General features: G+C 44.5%; 1 protein-coding gene across 1 annotated transcript in view; it reads right to left on the bottom strand.

The window, feature by feature from the left end:
* Nucleotides 1-3,639: 3,639 nt before the first annotated feature.
* Nucleotides 3,640-20,172, bottom strand: part of IQCA1 (IQ motif containing with AAA domain 1) — a 159,203-nt gene continuing 142,670 nt past the window's right edge. The window contains exons 17-19 of the mRNA XM_021678956.1: nucleotides 15,045-15,222; nucleotides 8,469-8,707; nucleotides 3,640-3,765 (exon numbers count right to left, since the gene is read on the bottom strand). Of these exons, the coding sequence (XP_021534631.1) occupies nucleotides 3,640-3,765; nucleotides 8,469-8,707; nucleotides 15,045-15,222 (543 nt within the window). The remainder of the gene's footprint in view (nucleotides 3,766-8,468; nucleotides 8,708-15,044; nucleotides 15,223-20,172) is intronic.

A 20,172-nucleotide genomic window follows, 5' to 3' on the forward strand; every position in this document is an offset into this window, starting at 1 on the left:
CCTCTTCTGAGGGCAACCTGGTGAGAGCTACTCAGATTTAAATACACAGGTAATCTGATCTGGTAACATCTCTTCTAAAAATATATCCCACAGATTTTTTTCCCCCATACCTACCGAGAAAAAAGAATGTATAAAAATACCATTGGGCACAGATGGAACAGCAAAAGGGTGGACATAATCTAAATGTCTGTCAGAGACTGGTTATGCTGTATAAATAAATAATTATGCTATATTTGATCTATCTATCATCTATCTATCTATCCATCTATCCATCTATCCATCTAAATTATGCTATATCCATAAAGTGGGGCATTATGTAGTTGACATAAAATGAGGCCAATCTGCACGTGCTGATACAAAACAATACCCAAGGTATATTATTAAGTGAAAAGAGCAAGGGGGTAAAGCAATATATCTATGATATATAATCCTGTGTGTAAAAGCAGTGGAGTATACGTATGTGTTTGCATACGTGCATACGTACACATCTCCTGCCACACATCCAAAGCAGGAGCCATGGTGTGAATACCACTTGTGCTGGGCTACAGCGTGCCAGGCTCCTGTGGGATTGGCAGTGACATATGGGGGGTCCGCTTGTGCAGAGCAGAGGGCTCCTGTGAGCAGGGCAAAGCTCGCTGGGGTGGGAGGCAACATCGTCGTTCTCGGGGACCAGGAGGTGGAGCGGGGTGGGTCAAGTCGTGGGGAACTCAAGCGAAAATCTAGCACTGTGAGGGGCAGGAGGCCATAGTTTGGGAGGAGACCGTGTGACCAGGAACAATCCTGTCTCAGTGTGGGGGTGCCATGAGGAAGAGCAGGGGACAGCAGGATGATAGTTATTAGGCTAACCTTACCAATTACTCTGAAGCCGGACTATCCAATATGTAATCACCCTAGCCACATGAGGCTGTTTAAATTAGCATTAGATAAAAAAACCAGTTCCTCAGTTGGACCGGCCACACTTCGAGTGCTTAGTAGCCGCGTGTGACTGTTGGCTATTGCCGTGGGAGAGCACAGACCTGGACCACCATTTTGGTCATTGTGGGTAGTCCTCCTGGATGGGGCTGCTGGAACGCATGTGTATCCGTTATACTCCTGCCATTTAATTATTGTTTATTAAGCTTTACCAACACAAATTTGTATGAGTTCTGACCAAGGGCGCTTGTCGTTAAACCAAGACCAAGTTGCACGATCTTGTCTACTTGTAACATGTTAACACTGTTTATTTCTTTACGGTTCTCATGATTTTCATTTCTTGACAATGCAGATCCTACTCTTTTGTAATGAGCATCAAATGCTAGAGCCTTCAAGTCTGTTCTTGGGTCATAATCAACGGTCTGGTTCCCATGCTATGTGACAGGAAGGGTCTTGGGGTGACTGTCCAGAACACATGAAAGTTGAACTGCTCTCTGAAGTTGGGGTGGGGAGTCTGCCCATCTGTCAAGCCACTTTGGGCCTTGGCCAGATGCAGTCTGAAGCAGGTAGTGGGGGGCAGGCCCACTGTCTGTGGAAACCGGGGTTCCTTTGGGAAGAGGAGGCAAGTCTGCAGGAGGCCAGTTAGAAAGCTGAGGTCATTTATGAATGCAGATTTGGGAGACTGCCTTCTGGTGTGTGCAGAGCATGTCCCCAGCACACGGGCCTATGGCTGTCTCTGTCCTAATCTGTGTCTGTCTCCCACGCAGACACCAGCTGAGGGGGGGACGTGCTGGGGACCAGAAGACACCCGGAAAGCAGGGGTCATTGAAGAGCTAACCTACCAGGAATCCAGGAAAACCCAGAGAGCTAGCTTGGTCTACAGAGACCAAGATTCTACAACCTTCTCTGGTGTGACCAAAACTGTCAGATAGGGTATTCCTAAATTTGAGATGGAATTCAGTTTAAGTCTGGGGCACCTAGGTGGTGTAGTTGGTTGAGCCTCCGACTCTTGGTTTCAGCTCAGGTCATGATCTTAGGGTCATGGGATCGAGCCCCATGTCGGACTCTGTGCTCAGTGGGGAGTCTGCTTGAGATTCTCCCTCTCCCTCTGCACTCCCCCTGCTTGTGCGTGCTCTCTCTCTCTCTCTCTAAAATGAATAAATAAGGAATAGCATGGAGGACATTAGGAGAAGGAAGGGAAAAATGGGGGGGGGGAATTGGAGGGAGAGATGAACCAGGAGAGACTATGGACCTGAGAAACAAACAGGGTTTTAGAGGGGAGGGGGAAGGGGGATTGGTTAGCCCGGTGATGGGTATTAAAGAGGGCATGTTCTGCATGGAGCACTGGGTGTTTTACGAAAACAATGGATCGTGGATCACCACATCAAAAACCAATGATGTTGGGCGTCTGGGTGGCTCAGTTGGTTGGGCGACTGCCTTCGGCTCAGGTCATGATCCTGGAGTCCCGGGATCGAGTCCCGCATCGGGCTCCCTGCTCGGCAGGGAGTCTGCTTCTCCCTCTGACCCTCCCCCCTCTCATGTGCTCTCTCTCTCTCATTCTCTCTCTCAAGTAAATAAATAAAATCTTAAAAAAAAAACCAAACCAATGATGTATTGTATGGTGACTAACATAACATAATAAAATTAAAAAAAAAGAATAAATAAATCTTTAAATAAATAAATTAATTAAATTTCAAATAAATTCAGTATGCTTCCTCTGATGGCATTCTCACCACAACTTAGAAGCCAGTTACTTACCATCTTCCATCAAACAAACTTTCATATTCATACAAAATTTAAATTTATCTTTGACCATTATTTTTCTATTCTTTAGTCTTGTTGTCATTTAGCATTTCTTGCTTCTTCATGCAGGCTTCCTCTTTTCCACATTTACCCTATGTTTATGTAGTACTTTTCATCTAGCCCTCAGCCTGCTCATATTCCCATGCTTCTCAGGAGCACCAGGCTGGGAGGGAGGATGATTTCAGTCCCTCTGTCCCAGATGTCCACTGTGTGATCCTGGGCTTAGGTTCCTCCATCTTCAAAATCAGAAGATTAAACTCGTTAATTTTTTTTTTTTTTTAAGTAGGCTCATACCCAGCATGGAGCCCAACATGAGGCTTGAACTCACAACCCTGAGATCAACACCTGAGCTGAGATCAAGAGTCAGATGCTCAACTGATGGAGCCACCCTTGTGCCCCCAAGCTTGCTAATTTTAAACATCTTTTTTGGCTCCAGCAACCAAATTACTGAGTCGTTCAAAGACAACAGTTTTTATTCCATTATATAAACTAGATTAATAGAGCAAAGAATTATTGTATTAAAATATGTGCAAGATAATATACAGTATATATGGATTAATAAAAAGCCAGAGTGTTGGTTACACACTCAAATTACTTACTAATTGTCAAATTAGAGTATTTTCTAACTATCACATTGTAAATTTGGTGACTAGTACTGATGAGATGGAAAGATTGTGTGTGGAGTGGATTTCCGTTACACACAAACTTTACACAGACTGAGAAACAATTATGAGCTCTAGAAACAATTGTGATGGACATCGAACTTGGTGTGCAGCCTACTAAAGATCTGAGTGAATGCAGGGGCAGATGAGTTCAAGGCGTCGGCCGGGGTCTTCTTCAGATAGGCAATGGTGAGCCTTTTTCCCGGCAGGTCAGGACCAGCTCCATCCCTGAGACACTCAAGGATGGTTCCTCAGAAGGGCATTACTTTTTCTTCTCCTTTTTCCCCTTCTTTTCCTTCTTTTTCCCTTTATCCTTTTCTTTTTCAGTGTCCCCTCCCGTTAGCGCCAAGGCTCGCTTTTTACCCATGGGGGTTTTGGCATACCAGTCCTGAAATAAAACAGATGTTTAGGAAAATATCAAAATGGCACGAATCACTGGAATATTCTTAAAAATAAAGAAAAGCTTGCTAAGGAAGGAAGGGACAAGCAGCCATTAAACTTTGGACATTTAATATATATTTAATACAAATTCTTTTTCAGGGGATTTTCCAACCTGTATTTTGACACAACTTGAAATTTCTACCTCAAGGAGTTAACAGTTTCAGAGAATCACAGACCAGATCTAACCAGCAGCTCTTCCCATCAACTAGTCACCTATCTTTTTGGGGATCTTACTCTATCCTGAGGGCGTGGGCTTGGTAATGTGAATGATCCTCTGTGGTTCACACATGGCCACCAGAAGCTGGACCGGTGGCCACGTGGGAGCCATGGGTGGCCACACAAACACTCGGAGGGGGACTACTGAAGACATGGCAGAAATACTGGAGCCAACATACCAAACAAGCACCTCGTGGTTCCAGCTGGCCCTATGAATGCATTTTTCTCAACCTTCACTTTTCATTTGAAAGCTGAGAAACATTTTCATTTATAAACTTTATAGTAGTAATAATATTTCACTGAATGACTACACTACAAGTTGTTTATCAATTCTCCTATTAATGGACATATGGGCCATTTCCAACTTGTCATTAGGAATTTGTACATATCTCCTTGTATACTTATGAGAAAACTTCTCTAAGGCATAGACATAGAAATAGAATTCCTGGGGGGGTGGGTAGGGCATGAGCATCTTTAATTTTACTGGATATTTCTAAATTGCTCTGAGTGAGAGGCTAGCTCAGTCTTTTTAAGTCTTAAATGTCTTTATTGTTTCCTGTCTCTTGGGTAGTAATTTAGTTGGGGATAAATGTAGGTACACAGTTACGGTTCCTCAGCACTTTACAGAAATGATCACACTGTCTTCTGGAATAGATTGCTATCAAAGAGCTGCCGGACCTCCCCATTGTTGTTTCTTTGTAGGCAATCTGGCATCTTTGAAGACTAGTTTGTTATCTTAGTCCTAGGCTCACAATAATGTATGTGTGTGTGGATTTTTTTAATTTGTTCTGCTGATCACTTGGAGGTCATTTTTAATCTAAGAACTCATGTCTTTAATTCAAGAATATTTTCAGCAAATCTTTCTTCAAATAATTGTTCCTCTAATATTTCTTCTATTCTTTTCTTTTAGAGCCTCTATAAGTTATGTGTCAATGTCTTCAAAGATTCTTAATTGCAGTTTATAGATTTTACCTTTTTGGTTTTCTGTGCTGCTTCTGGAGGGAGTATCCTCCAGTCCATAAATTTGCTCTTTAACCATGTCTAGTCTAGAGTTCACACCTCTTTTATTTTTGCCATTTCAAATTATTGTATTTTTATTTTCCAAGCTTTCTTTTTGTGCCTTTTCCCATAATTATCTCTTCTTATTCCATTTCTGCCTGTCTTTGTTTCAAAACTTAGTGTACATCTCTATTGGAAATGATGCCTTCATTTATTTTTTTGAACATCTGAATTATATTAATTTAAACATCTTTGTAAGGTTGTACTTAGCACTAGATTTCCTAAAATGTCTTGGAATTTTTATTTTCAGGTTCATTCTGAGTAGGAGGCTCTGTTGTGGTCTCCATCTGTCTCATGATTTCTCCCTCCCCCACAGTACTGCTTCTACACAGTCCTTGGAAGCCAGATGCAGAAACACATCTTGTAGTGATGCTTTGAAGTCAATGCTCCTTGGTGATGTCGACATACCACAGATCTGGTCACAGAAGCAGCAGGTATTGCCACTTTATCCTCCATGGCCCTGGTTTCTTTTTTGTTTCCTAGCCTTGACTTTTCTCTATGCTGCATGCCAAGCACATGGTTGTCCCTGTTTGAGATTTATCTTTGTTTCTGGCACTTGGGGATTATTCTCATCTTTCTTTTTGCTTTGGCTCTGTTTTAAATGTAAGGTGATGAACTCCTAATTTATTGAGACATGGTATAGAATATGGGTAATAAAATTGTCTTTGGACTGTGGTTTGAATTTCAGCTCTGCTCCTTTTTAGCTGTGTGACTAGGAGCAAGTCACTTTGCCTCCTTTTTTTTTTTTTTTCCTGTTGCAACAAATTACCACAAACTTGGTGATGTAAAACAGAACATTTATTATCTTTCAGTCCCGAAGGTTGAAAGTCCCAAATGGATCTCACTGGGCTAAAATCTAGGTGTCTGCAGGATGTAATCCTTTCTGGAACTCCAGGGGAGAATCTATTCCCTCATCTTTTGCACTTTCCTGAGACTACCTGCTCTCCTGGCTTGTGGCCCCTCCTTCATCTTCAAGCTAGCAACACGGGGCTACTTGGAGTACCAATGGGTCCTTCCCATGCTGCTAACTTTCTGCTTCTCTCTTCTGATTCCCTTTTCTACTTTTTATGATTATGTTGGACTCACCAGTATAAGTAAGGATTATCTGTTTTAGGTTCAGTGGATTAACAACCTTACTCCATCTGCAACCTTAACTCCTCTTGCCATGTGACCTAACATATTTATAGGTTCTAGGGACTGGGATGTAGACATCGTTGGAGGGCCATTATTCTGCCTACCTTACCTGTCTATGACTCAATTTCCATTTGTAAAATAGGGAAATTATGAGGTCTAAATGAGTTGTAACAGCGCCTGGCACATACGTAGTCAGTAAGTATCAACTAACATTATTATGATTATTACCATCTTTATCCTTAAATATTTTCTCCATCATGTCCACAGAGCAAGATATGATGTGTTTGGAGACTTCTGCAAGATCCTAGTCTGATACACTGTCAGAAGCACGGTTAGGTCCAATTTCTTAGGGCAGAAATGATTGGCATGATCCCAGGCAACTACAGCGACAATATCACATTATTCACTGGTGTGAAGTGGCAGCCCACCTATCCATCTGCTCAATAAATTTGCCACTAAAAATGTTTATTGAACATCTAGTTGGGGCCGAGTGCTGTGCCAAGGTCTTGAGCTACGATAAGAAGCAGAAATTGATGGGGAAGGGGGCTAGTAGTGATGGTGGAAAAATGATTTAGTTTGCTCAAAAAAAAAAAAAAAAGAATAAAATGATCAAATATGCCAAGAATGGAAGTGAGAAGCATATGTGTTCTTATCTCAGGTTATACAATGGTAAGATTTCCTTCTCTTGAATAGTGTGATCAGTTGTAGTTACTGGACCTCCAGTACCTATAGAGAAAAACAAATCACTTCGGAAAGTTAAAAACCCAGCTAAGAGAAAGCATAGATTTTAATACCCTAAACCTAGCTCCTCAGAATAAGAAGGAAAATGATTATTTTACAAAGGAAAAAAAACTGGGAATTTCAGAAGAGGATAGGATCTATCACATGAAGAGGATAAATATTTGCAATTAATTCTAACAAGGTTTAAACAGTTAACAAGAACATTAATTCAAATCCTTGACAAAAACTCCAGCTTGGAGTTGGAAATATTTCTTTGCAGTTTTGCTAGACCCCTGTCATCAAAACTATAGCTGATGGTCCAAATCTGGCTTGCTGACTGTTTTTGCACTAAAGTTTTATTAGAACACAGCCATGCCCATTCATTTACATACTGTGTATGAATGTTTTTGTACTATGACACAAGATTGAATGGTTGTGACAGAGACTGCGGAACTCTCAAAGGTTAAAATATTTGCTCTCTGGCCATTTATGGAAAAGTTTGCCAATCCCTATGCTGATTTTGGGGGGAATCAGTATTGTGACTCTTTTCCACCTTGTACTGAAACATTAGTAGCAAAGCAGGAGGGAAATACGGTTTTTAGAGTTGGTGGAAAAGTGATACATTGCAGAGGGAAATTTTCCTAATCTTAAGCAGGCTTCCAGACACACAAGGCTTAGACGAGAATTCTGATTCTTTTTCTGATGATTGCATGGCCAATGTTGTGGTGGGTATAATTGCATGGATATAATTTTTCTCCCTTGTTTTCCCAGTTGGCCAAGGAAACTGCCTCCAGGTCTAGAAAGTGAACACAACCGTATTCATTTTGATTAAAAGGAGTGTGCGACACGCCTGCTGGCCTGGGCATCTAGGCTTTCATGTTGATTTGCTTGGATAAGACACATCGCTTTCTGCAACTTCTTTTCCTCCTATAAGAGAGGGATTTGGAAGAGCTGGTTCTCAGTTTCCTCTAGATCTAAAAAATTCCATGAACATCACAGAATATAATACAAAATTAGAAAATTACACTTTGGTGAGTTCTCGTGATTTCCTATTGCAAATGCACGGAGAAATGAAGCACGCCACAGGGAATCTGGGACAAAACTAGCATGGGCTTGAAATGCACTATTTAGTTTTCCTTATGCACACAGGGCTTGTTCCGTTACATGAACTATGAAGTAAAAACCAGTGAGAACCAAGGGGAAGGCATGTGTACATGTACATATTGTGTGTATGTGTATGCGTGTGTGTGTGTGTGTGTGTGTTTGGATCCAGTGGTTTCAAAGCTTCTATTTAATTCTGCAATTTGGCTGTTAATTTATAAGGTCACAGATCACAATTTTTCCTAAATTTTGGAAGGCACATGCTTTACTGGCAAGGCTGGGACGAATTTGTGATCTAAACATTTCAAGTTTCCAAATTTCATTGTATATAACAAATTCATGAAACTCAGGAACCAGAGGGAGGAGGTCACGTGACAAGTGTTTGCGCCTAAGACCCAGCCATATAGGCGTTCCGTTTACCTTAAAGCTGTCTTCTTCCTCCTGGTACACGGGACTCATGCTGGTTAACATTGTAACAAACTCCGCAGCTGTGAGCGGTTTGTAAGTTTGCTGCCGTATTCTGCGGTCTGTGAGCACACCTTGAACCACCTCGACTATGTGTCCCTGGGTGAAGCCATCGGTGACCTTTGCCAGGGAACTTATATTCAAGGCATTGGTAATGATGCCTCCATTGCGTTGAATGATCTGTCTCCACAAAACTGTGGTATCCAAGATGGTGGAAAAGACACAGAGAACAAAGGTCACCACAGAGAAAGCAATATTATCTAGTCTTGGTACAAAGTTGCATGTCATCAAGAAAGGAATGTACAGAGAGGAACACGCCATCTTAATTGCAATTCAAATGAGCAGGAAGCCATGTAACTAAACGCTTTTTTTCCCCTGAGTGATTTTCAACCATAAGACATACATGTCAATGGCCCTGAGGTCCTAAACCCACAAAACAAGAAAAAAAGGAACATGTTCAGTATAGTTTCAGTGTGGTATCTTCAAAGATGTTCAAAATCTTTCAAAATTGGAAATTCAGATAAGGTACATATAAGATCTCTGCTCATCAGAATATTATATTTTCCAAAGTGTTTGTGTGAGTAGGAGTTTGACTTTTTTTTTTAAATTTATTCATGAAAGTCAGAGAGAGAGAGAGAGAGAGGCAGAGGCAGAGGGAGAGAAGCAGGCTCCCCGCCTAGCAGGGAGCCCGATGCGGGACTCGATCCCAGGACCCTGGGATCATGACCTGAGCCGAAGGCAGACGCTTAACCATCTGAGCCACCCAGGCGCCCCTGACTTTTTTTTAATTATAAAGTTTTTGTGCATTATTTTTATATGTGGAATTGGAATGCAGATTCCAATTTCCATTCATCGCCAGCGGGTTCAGTTCCCTTTGGGTGCAGTTTGACCCTTATTCTCCATCCCCAACAATTGTAAACAGGCAGAGGTTGACTGAAATCCCATGGGTGGATCCCTGGTGGTTCTTCGGGTTACTGGGACCTGGGGTAACAGAGAGATTTTTCTTAGAACACAGGGATATCGTGAAAATGAATTATGGAATTACTGAACTTAAGAGAGAGAATGGACTCCCACACAGCATTTGAAATAATATTACACTCAAGGAATTACATCCATTCCACAAAGAGAGGGAAGTACATGAGATTCACCATGGCTTGTTTCGTTGTATCCAGACAGTGAGAAAGGTGAGACTTTGCCAAGGCCACCTGTCTCTGAGCCATTCTCAGGGCTGGAGTGCTGGGAGGATCTAGTCAAATGTCTCCCAACCATTTTGACCTTCTTCAAGGACTATTTGAAACAGCTTTTTAAAAAAATAACCATTATTATATAATCTGAACATTGTCAGGTCTGTTAAATGACTAGCTCATCCAAATACATTGATCCACAAATACTTGATAAAATGAAAAGGTCTAATTATTGCCCAGGAATAGAATGACCTGCCGTATATCTATGAGCCACATCACAGAGTGGGATTTTGGGTCATGAGTCATTTTAACAATCCACCTCCACCATCGACTTTGGTGGTGATGGGGGGGGGGGGGTGGTCCTTGGCCTTGTGGTGAGCGGAGTTGCTGGGAGGGCTGCATATTACCCTGGGGCCATACTGTGTCTTCCAGCTGTGTAAGGTTGGGTATCAAGGGCCACGTGGGCCACCAAACTGACCTAAAGCAATATCTAATCCCCTAGATCTACTCGGCTACTTCCTTGGTGGCACTGTTTGAGCTCGAATCCATCTTAGGCTTACTTATAAAATGCAAGTAGAAAGATTTACTTCTGTGTGAGAAGGCTGCTGTGAGAAATAAATACAAGAATGTAGAGGAAATGCTTGGAAGAGCGCTGATCTAGCTTATGGTGGGCAGTTTATTTTCTTGTAGTGGTGTTACTGTTGTTCTTGTAATTATCATTAGTCATTCCATTTTGTACCAAAGTTTCCTAATGCTCATTAAAGCATAAATACAAAATATGCCAAAGAATATTTCTGTAAAACAGATTACCCTTACCTGGGTATAACTGGGGAAGACTTAGAAATCAGAAAATATAACCCATGGGAAAAATAAGAACAATGACCAGGCAGCATCATCCCTTGGGATCTAGCGTGCCCCTGCCCAGATTTATAACATCGAAAAAAAGCCTGAACAGATCTGGATGGTGACTCTGGAAGCTGTGAAGGGAGAATGCTTTATGCTGAAGCACAGGGCACAGTTCCTCCAGCTGAGGACCCAGTAGATATCCCAGGCTGGAAACTCAAGACAGCTTCAGCCTTGTGCATCCCAGGCACACTTCTTACCCACGGCATGGAGTGGACCAGTGGGTAAGCAAACGGGGAGGGCCAGGGCTCCCATCCCTGCCTCCCTGCTAAGCTATGACGGTCACGGCCGTCCAGCCTCCCAACACGAGAGGTCTCTCTATAAGTAAAGATTCTTTAGAAACAGAGCAAAAAACTATAATTACTCTGGTCTAGCAAGTACCTGGGAACACACTATTGACACTTTAAAATGTATGGTACTTAATACTTACGTAGAGTTTTGGCCAAAGGTCCTCAAAATACACACATCATTGATTTTCCCCCAAAGCTCACCATTTGTTAATGGAGGCACCATAAGGGAAACGGTGAAAGCAGTCACAGCTACAGTGGGACTTCGCCACTTGCCCACAGTCTTCTCAAGGTCCAGAATGGGAAAGAGAATCACTTTGACTTCTCATATTGATGAACTAGACTTGCCTTTATAAGAATAGCTTCTACTGCTTCTGCAAAGCCACCCGTGGTGGGGCTAGGAAGGGTGTCAGGTGCAGAGTGAGTGACAGCCTGGAGGGCTCATGGAGGTGGGAACCCCACAGTGAGCTCTGGAGCCACGGCCTCCGAGTCTTTGGCCCAGCAGCACAGGTGGAGAGGACGAGAGCACAAGAGACGTAAGGGCTGGCTGTGGGTGTGTGGGGAGGACTGGATCAGCGAATGGAACATGGTGAAGGCAGCTGAGGTGCTCTCCAGACTGAGTGCTGTGTTTTACCTTCCTTCTCTTGGATGCAAAGGCTCCTCACTTCTTCGGCCTACTCTGCCTTCTCTTTCCCTTCTTTAGACCGAAAAGAAGCTGGTCTTTGGATCTCCTTCTCTGCTTTTGACGTTCCAAATGGATTCTGTCCTGGCTTCCAACTGTGTTCTGGAGATGACGTAGTCTCTTAAAATTCATTTGTTGTTTGTGATTTTACAAAAGCCCAGGAAATGATAATATGATTTGGATGAGCTTCTGGCCTCTGAAGACTAGAATTCCAGAAGAATCGGAAGACGTGGACTGAACTCATCCGACCAGACACTGGGTCTGGGGTGGGGGCCTATGATGAATTGGGCTATTAGCGAAACAGACCCCCGGGAAGAGAGGCGAGAGCAGGAAGCATTAGGAATGTGGGAAGAGGAGGCCCAGAGGGATTTCTGGGGACTAGATGAGGCATTAATCAACCTTGCGGGTGGATTTTCTTTGCAGACATTTTGAAGGAAACAGCTTGATTTGGGGAAAGAAGGTAGATACTGAATTCTATATGGTAAATCTTAAGGATCGTGCTTCCTCAGGCTGACCCACCCTCCCCTTCTCAGTGCTGTTACTCCCCTACCCTGCCTGGAGGGATTTGAGAAGCCCGATGGCGAATGTTCCCCAACACCTTCCACGCTCCATGGCTGGTAGGTAGATGGCCAAGCAGAGGCCCAGGTTATGGATTTGCAGCCCATGCTTTATGGGCTGGAAGAGACTATTTTTGATCACTGCAAAGACAGGAACAGTCTTTTTTTTAAGATAGATGTCCCAGCCACTGTGGCTATGAAAACTTCAAGGTCACTGGAGGAAATGCTGGACAGCATTTATGATGTCAGCGGGAATGGCGACCTAAACAAATCACCCACCATGGAAGAAATATGTGAGAAGCATGAGGTTTAGTGGACAGCGCCCTGGGCCCAAGAAAACTCCTGCATGCAGGTTTATCATCTGCCCACAGGTGAGGGGATGCTTTCTCCTTCCTCCCCTATGATGCCGCCACGGGGAGACTCAGGTTGGAATCTGTAATGTGATCTGTGTCCTTAGAGATGCCTGGCATTTTATCAAAACAACACAACTGTCCTTGTTATACATCAATAACTTCATTTTTAAAGGGCTGATGGTTTTGACAAACAATAGAAACTATTCAATCCAAAGTCAAGAATAATGCTCTGGTCCCTGAAAATTAATAACACCCTACCTTATTCCATTAAGATAGCTTAAAATACATATCTACAACAAAAAAACCCAAACCAAACCAAACCCTGGGATCGTGAGAAGAAATCTGACTAACAGAAATGAGAGCGGGAAAGCCAGGAGTGGGGATGCTCTGTGTGGACTCCCAGTGGGCGCAGACTGCTGGCACCCACCAAGCTCCGTGCCAAACCTTTCCTTGGTGGGACTGCACAGCCCTACCCCCTTGAACTTCAGTGAGGCCGTGGGAGTCATTCTGGCCAATGCAACATGAATGAGACAACAGCCGGCCCTTCTGGGTCTTATCCCTAAAATCTCCTGTGAGATACTCTCTACTGTCGTCTCTCTTTTCCTTAGATGCTTGCTGAATGCAAAGGACCCAGTGGAGGGCCTGGAGGCTCCAGGAGATGGAGAAGCCACTAGAACGATGGAGAAATAATCGAACCAACGTCCTCCTGTACTTCGTGTATGACATGGATTTGTGAAGCCACGATCACAGTTCATCAAGACAGAAATGAGCTCGCACTGCTAATGGAGTGGCTAGTTGTTCTCTAGCAGATAACATGGGCCAGAAACTTAAAACCAACCAGAAAGGGTCACAGAGTCGCTCTGTTTTGGGGGTGCTAGTGTGACTGGAGAAGGATGCATAGAAACCACGTCTGACCTGGTCATTCTCATTCCTCTTATTAATGTTAACTGCTACCATAGGCTGTCTCACCTCTAGCCCTGCTCCACTGGGAGCACCTTCCTGTCCACACCACCCTGCACCACGGCCACCATCACCACCACCGCTGCCGCCGCCCCGCCCAGGTGACCCCCTTCCTCTTCCCTAGGACCAGGCGGCCACCGCCATCACGGCCATTTGCAACACTGACACCATCATCCCCATCTATACCGAATCTGTGACTACCACGACCATCATCACCACCACCACAAGAAGTAAAGACGACCCCTCACTGAGCCACGCTGTAGTATTCAGACCCTCGTGTAGTCCACCTCCCTTGAATCTGGGCTGGCCTGGGAGTTGCTCTTGACCCGTAGAGTTTGGTGAAAGGGACTTTGTGCGACTTCGGAGGCTGGGTCACGAGAATCTTCCCAGCTTCTGCCTGAATCTCCTGAAACGTTTGCTCTCAGGATGCTCTCTCGTGGGACCCATGGAAAGGCCAGGTGTAGGCTACCTGGTTGGCAGCCTCAGCTGAGCTCCCAGCATCAACTCCAGTCATAGGAGTGAATGACCATGTATGTCCAGCTCTGTCGAGTCTTCAGATGAAGCCCAAACAGACACCCGACTGCAACATCCAGAGATACTTGCTGGCTGAGCCCGTGAACCCTCTGAATCATGAGATGGAATAATTTCTTGTTTTAAGCTACTGGGGTGGTGTGTTCCACGGCAGCAGATAATAGAAACCACCACCGCACCACCATGGCCACTCACTGCCGGGTCACGTACTCCTTTTCCATAACCGTGGCCACCATCTTGGCTTCCTCCCTGCCCAGCACCACCCGGGCTCTCCCAGGGGCTGGTATGGTGCTGGGTGTTCTGCTGCCCACCTCACATAAGGGTCAGCGACAGCCCTGGGGACTAAACAGTCCTCTTTACCGAGGAAACAGTAGAGGACTCAGGAGGTCCACTGAGCTGTCAAGGTCGTCTAGCCATCCCGTGGCAGAACTGGGATTCAGAACCACGTCTCCTCAGGGCTAGTATCTCATGGCTCTTTACAGTTTCATTGCACTGCCTCCAGAATCACATTTTTAGTGTTAGTCCCACTTAAAAATATGTTTCAAAAGAAGGAGATTTTGAATTTGTCTGGTCAAGAGGAAAAAACTAAAAAAAGAGCTCTTGTTATCTTTCATGGTTATTTTAAGTAAGTCAACATGCTACTGGACTAATACTTTGAGACTGGAAAACTAAAAAAAAGTCAACCTGTGGAAAGAATGATGTTCTCTGAGAGAGGCACCGTCACTGTGGGTCCAAGACAACTCATCCTAATCCACCTGTCGGAAGAAAAATTAGCACCCGCAACGACTTTTGTCACCTTCAGGGCCCAAAATAATAATCCCTGTCCAGTTTCCTTTGGTCCTGGGTACACGAACGAGGTTAACAACAGAACAGACAGGCATGTTTTGCTCTTACAACCTGGTTGTTTGTATTTACGGCCCAGGCTCTGCCCACGTCTGGTGCCTCCTCCAGTGCATGGGCTCTACCTCCACCACCTTCTGGTGGGGTCCCTGCCCCAGCGCCACATGCCTGCAAGCCGACGCCACCCGGCCCACCCTCCGTCACCACACACGGGAAGGAGCCAGGGGTACTTGCCCAATCTGGAAGCATAGTCTGGTCTGGGAACCAAAATAATTTTTTGGTAAACTCTGCAAAAAGATTGAAGTTCAGCATCGAAAGGGCGCTGTGTTGTTCCCACAATCAGAATCCTGTCGTCCGGTTTCAGGAGTCTCAGGATTTTGGGAAGCTGTTTTTTGAGGCGTTTAGGCTCAATCTGGGAGAAAGAGGGAGAGGGGGAAAATGAGCCCATGAACAGAAAAAAGAATTATGGATGGAAGAATACTTCTTAGAAGGCACCGCGGCATGCATGTATTAGAGTGAACCTCAAAGCTCAGATAAACACGATTCTCAGAGTTCATCCTGGTCTGGGTGGTTTGAATTGCATGCTCTTCCTTTCCTCTACCTCTGGCATTCGGATTTGGAAAGGGGGAAGGAAGGAAGGAAGGAAGCACCTGACTGATCTTTCTAACACCTCAACCCTCAGAATGGGAAGCAGGGCGGGCTTCCAAGCAGAAGGAAGCTGGCTGGAGCGGGGCCTCGCCGGTGGTGATCCCAATTCCTCTGAACTGTTCTGAGGGTGAACCCTAGACTGCCTTCGCCGACGGCCCTGACAGCGAGCCTCCGAGGGTCTGGTTCTCATGTCTGAAAAGCACCTGGTTACAAAAGAGCGTGACGCTTCTCTCTCTGAAGCAGTTTGGAAAGAGTTTGAACCTGTATTATTTGAGGGAGATGAGCAATGAGGGAGAGGAGCAAGATGCGGGGTACCCCAGGGAAGATGACTTCCGGCCCATGGGGGTCAGATTTGGCCACATTGCCATGGCAACGCACCAGCTTTCAATTAGCCTCCACTCGCACAGCCTCGTGAGGAGGAAGTGTGGGGAGGAGGATGGTTGGGGTGATGGAGAGAGCCTCCGCAGAGGAGCCCTGAGGGTCTTGGCTGTTTTTGCTCCCACTTGGCTCAGGGGTGATTGAGCCAATTAGAATCTGAATGTTGAGCAGGACTGAAAGAAGCCAGTGCATGGCTTTCCTGGAGCAGAGCGGGCCTGAGCTCACTGGAACATCCTGCAGAGACCGGCCCCTGTTGCCCGGCCCTGGTGTCCCCATGGGTCCCTGCACAGCCCAGCCCAGCCCAGAGACACCCTGCAGGCAGGCAGGGCCCGTTACACCTGGGGGAGAGCAGGTGTTTCATAAACCCAACGCTCAGGAATAACAGTGAGCAGCAGGGGATTGGAGCCACAGCTGGTGGGTGGGGTGACAGTGCTGGGGACGGTTTGCAGGGCCCCTGGGACAGGGATACTCATGTGCTATGATACCCTGTTCCGCAGAAGGCCCTTAGTGGGCCCAGCAGAGCTGGGAGTCAGAGCCGGGCATACCAACTTCTCTGCACAGTGGAAGGGGAGTCAGGTATGATCGAGCACCCTGGAGGGCAGGGGCGCCCTGGGGGAGCTGCACAGCCCAGGGGTGACCGCTCTGCACCGTGAGGCTGTTGGCCGTGCATGTCCGCAGCAGTGGTTGGCATTCTTCTTTTTCCTTTCTTTTGACCAGCGAGGAGGCCCAGTTCCACGTCTGCATTGACAAGGTGCAGGAGAGAGGCTGGGTAGGAAAGGGCAGGCGCCCGGAGGCCGCACGGCTGTTAGGAGGAAAGAGTGATGGCAAGCTGCAGAAACATGGGGAGCTCTGGACCCAACAAGGCACGAGGCCAGGGGCTTCCGTTGCTATCCAAGGATAAGGCAGGAAGCTGGTCCTCTCCAACGTCGACCCTGCACTTGCCACTTCTTTTGTCCAGGCTGATTATGCATCTTCCAGCTGAATAATCCTAGTAAGTAGCAGCTGGTGGGGGCTTACTGGGTTCCAGGTACTTCTCTCTCCACGACATGGACTCCCCCAATGAGTCCTCAGAACCTCCCTGGGAGGGGACAGTCCTCCCCTCAGAGATGAGAACCTGGGGCCCAGAGAGGTGGAGTGATGTCCCGAGTCCCAGAGTTGACGAGCGTGACCCGGACTCGCAGACTTGCGCTCCTCCCTCTGCTCTGCTGGGGTCCCCCCTTCCCAGAGGGGATGTCCCCGGGGGCTTGCGTGCCCCCCAGCCCCCTTCCTGGGTAAGGGCCTATCTCACTTGAGGGCTGCAAAGGAGACTTCAAATATATATTTATTATTATTATATTGTGTTCTGTCATATTTTATTATTAGATATACATTATTATGATGTATCCATATCAGCTTTATTGAGGTAGAATTCACATGCTATACAGTTCATCTATTTAAACTGTATAATTGAGTGGCTTTTAGTATATTCACACAGTTGTGCAAACATTGCCATAGTCTATTTTAGAACATTTTCATCACCCCCAAAAGACTGCCCAGTAGCAGTCACTGAATGTTTCTACCCTAACCCTTTCCTCCAGACTTAGGCAACCAGTTATCCACTTTCTATCTCTACAGATTTGTATATTCTGGATATTCCATAGAAATAGGATCATCCAATATGTGGCATGCATGTGAGCCTGTATGTGTTGGTGGCTTCTTCCATTTCGCAGAACATTTTCGGGGTTCACCCATGTTGTGCATTCATACTTCACTTTACTTGCTGCATGATAGCCATTGTCCAGATAGGCCACATTTTTGGCATCCAGTCATCAGTTGATGGGTATCTGTGTTGTTTCTACTTTTTGGCTATTGTGAATAGTGCTGCCGTGAACATTTCTCTTGGGCACACACACAAGAATTGAGTCGCTATGGATCAAAGAGTTACTTTATATTTAACCTTTTGAGGAAATGTCAGACTTCTTTCCAAAGTGGCTGAGGTTCACGTCTCCCTACGTCCTGTGAACACTTGTTATTATGTGTTTTTCTTTTCTCTTTCTTCCCCCCGCTTTTTTTTTTTTTTTTAAATTTAACTACCTTAGTGGATGTGAAGGGGTATCTCATTGGGGTTTTGATTTGTGTCGTTCTGATGGCTCATGATGTTCAGCATGTTTTCATGTGTTTATCGGACATTTGTTATCTTCTTTGGAAAAATGCATATTCAGATCCTTTGCCCACTTTTTAAATTGGGTCATTTTTCTTTTTATTATTGAGTTGTAAGAGTTCTTTATATGTTCTAGACACAAGTCCCTTATTGGATCTATGATTTGCAAATATTTTCTTCCATGCTGTGGGTCATCTTTCCACTTTCTTGATGATGCCCTTTACAGCAAAAAGTCTTTAGTTTTGATGAGGTGCAACTTATTTTTTCTTTTGTTTTATGCTTTTGGTGTCATATCTAAGGCATCATTGCTTTATTTAAGGTCACAATGATTTATGCTTCTACCTTCTTCTAAGGGTTTTAGAGTTTTAGCTCTTTCTTGTAGGTCTTTGATGCATTGGGGGTTGATTTTTGAATACTGTGTGAGTTAAGGGTCCAAATTTATTCTTTTGCAGGTGGCTATCCAATTGTTCCAGCGCCATTTTTTGAAAATACTATACTTCCTCCATTGAATTGTCTTGGCACCTTTGTCAAAAAGTCAGTTGATTGAAAACGTAAGGGAGGGTTTATTTCTGGACTCTCAATTCTATCCCGTTGCTCTATATGTCTCTTCTTATGCCAGCCCCACACTGTCCTGATTGCAGCAGCTTTGTGGTAAGTTTTGACACTGGGGAGTGTAAGTACTCTAACTCTGTTCTTCTTTTTCAGGATTGATCTGGCTATTGAAGGTCCCTTGAATTTCCATATGGATTTTAGGATCAGCTTATCAATGTCTGCCAGTATGTCAGATGGCATTTTGATGGAAGTTTCACTGAATCTGCAGGTCAGTTTGGGAATTCTTGCCATCTTAACAATATTAAGTTTTTAAATCCATGAACTTGATGTATCTTTCCATTTATCTAGGTCTTCTTTAGCTTTTTTCAATGTTTTTGTAGCTTTCAGAGTCGAAACCTTATATTTCCTTTGTTAAATTTATTCCTAAATATTTTATTTTTTGACGTTATTATAAACGGTTGTTCCTTAATTTTAATTTTTGATTTTTCATTGCAAGTGTATAGAAGTAAGTTGCTTTTTGTGTATTGATCTTGTATCTTGCAACCTTGCTGGACTTGTTTATTAGTTCTAATGCTTTTTTAGTGGATTCTGTAGGATTTTCTATATATAAGATCATGCCATCTGCAAATAGAGATAGTTTTACCTTTTTTTTCCCAATGTGGATGCCTTTTATTTCATTTTTACCCTAATTGCCCAGGTGAGACCCTCCAATATAATACTGGGGAGAAGAGGTGATGTTAAGGGAAAAGCATACAGTCTTTTGTTGTTTGTTAGCTGTGGATTTTTTGTAGTTGCCCTTTATCAGGTGGAGGAAGTTCCTTTCTCTTCCTATGTTGTTGAGTCTTTTATTATGAAGGGATGCTGGATTTTTGTCAAATGCTTTTTCTGCATGCATTGAGATGAGATGGTTTTTGTCTTTTCTTCTAATGACATAGTAGTGTATTACATTAATTGATTTTTGGATGTTAAACCCAGGGTAAATCCCACTTGGTCATGGTGTATAATCCTTTTTCTATGTTGTTGGATTCAGTTTAGAGGAAACTTTTTATAATGTAATTCACAGCAGAGAAAGAGATGGAATTTTTACAGCAAAATAAATCCCAGAGGCTGGGCCTGAGGCCAGACCACCAGGCATCTTCCTATCATTTCTGCCTGCACCCACAGGAATCCGGAGCCTGCTTCAGCTCCACCAGGAGGAAGCAATGGCCCTGTATGGCTCCACCCAGGAGAACAGAGGAGCTTAAAAGAGGGGAAAGCACAGGAGAGGGATAATGGAATGAGACTTCCTGGAATCCTAGAAATGGACAGCTCTGACAATAAGGATGAAGACTTGCTCATGAAAAGGCTGTTCCTTAATCCCCACCCCAGGTCTTTGCAGAAACCTGCCATCTCTCAGACTCAGCCTCTGGGCTGTCCTGGGCCAGGGAGCGGTGTTTGTTGGGCCTTTACTTTGATGCTGAACTTAACCTGGGGGCCAGGCTATGTGCAAACTCCCTCCCCTCCCCACCAAAACAAAAACAAAAACAAAAACAAAACAAAACCCAGGGAAGAAACTCCATAATAATAGGCAGATTGTATGGCAAATAGTTAAATGCATAGATTTTGATTCAGACATATTTGATCGCAGTCTTGGCTCTGCTCTTA

Source organism: Neomonachus schauinslandi, chromosome 3 (genome assembly GCF_002201575.2).
Source record: "Neomonachus schauinslandi chromosome 3, ASM220157v2, whole genome shotgun sequence".
NCBI classification, from domain to species: Eukaryota; Metazoa; Chordata; class Mammalia; order Carnivora; family Phocidae; genus Neomonachus; species Neomonachus schauinslandi.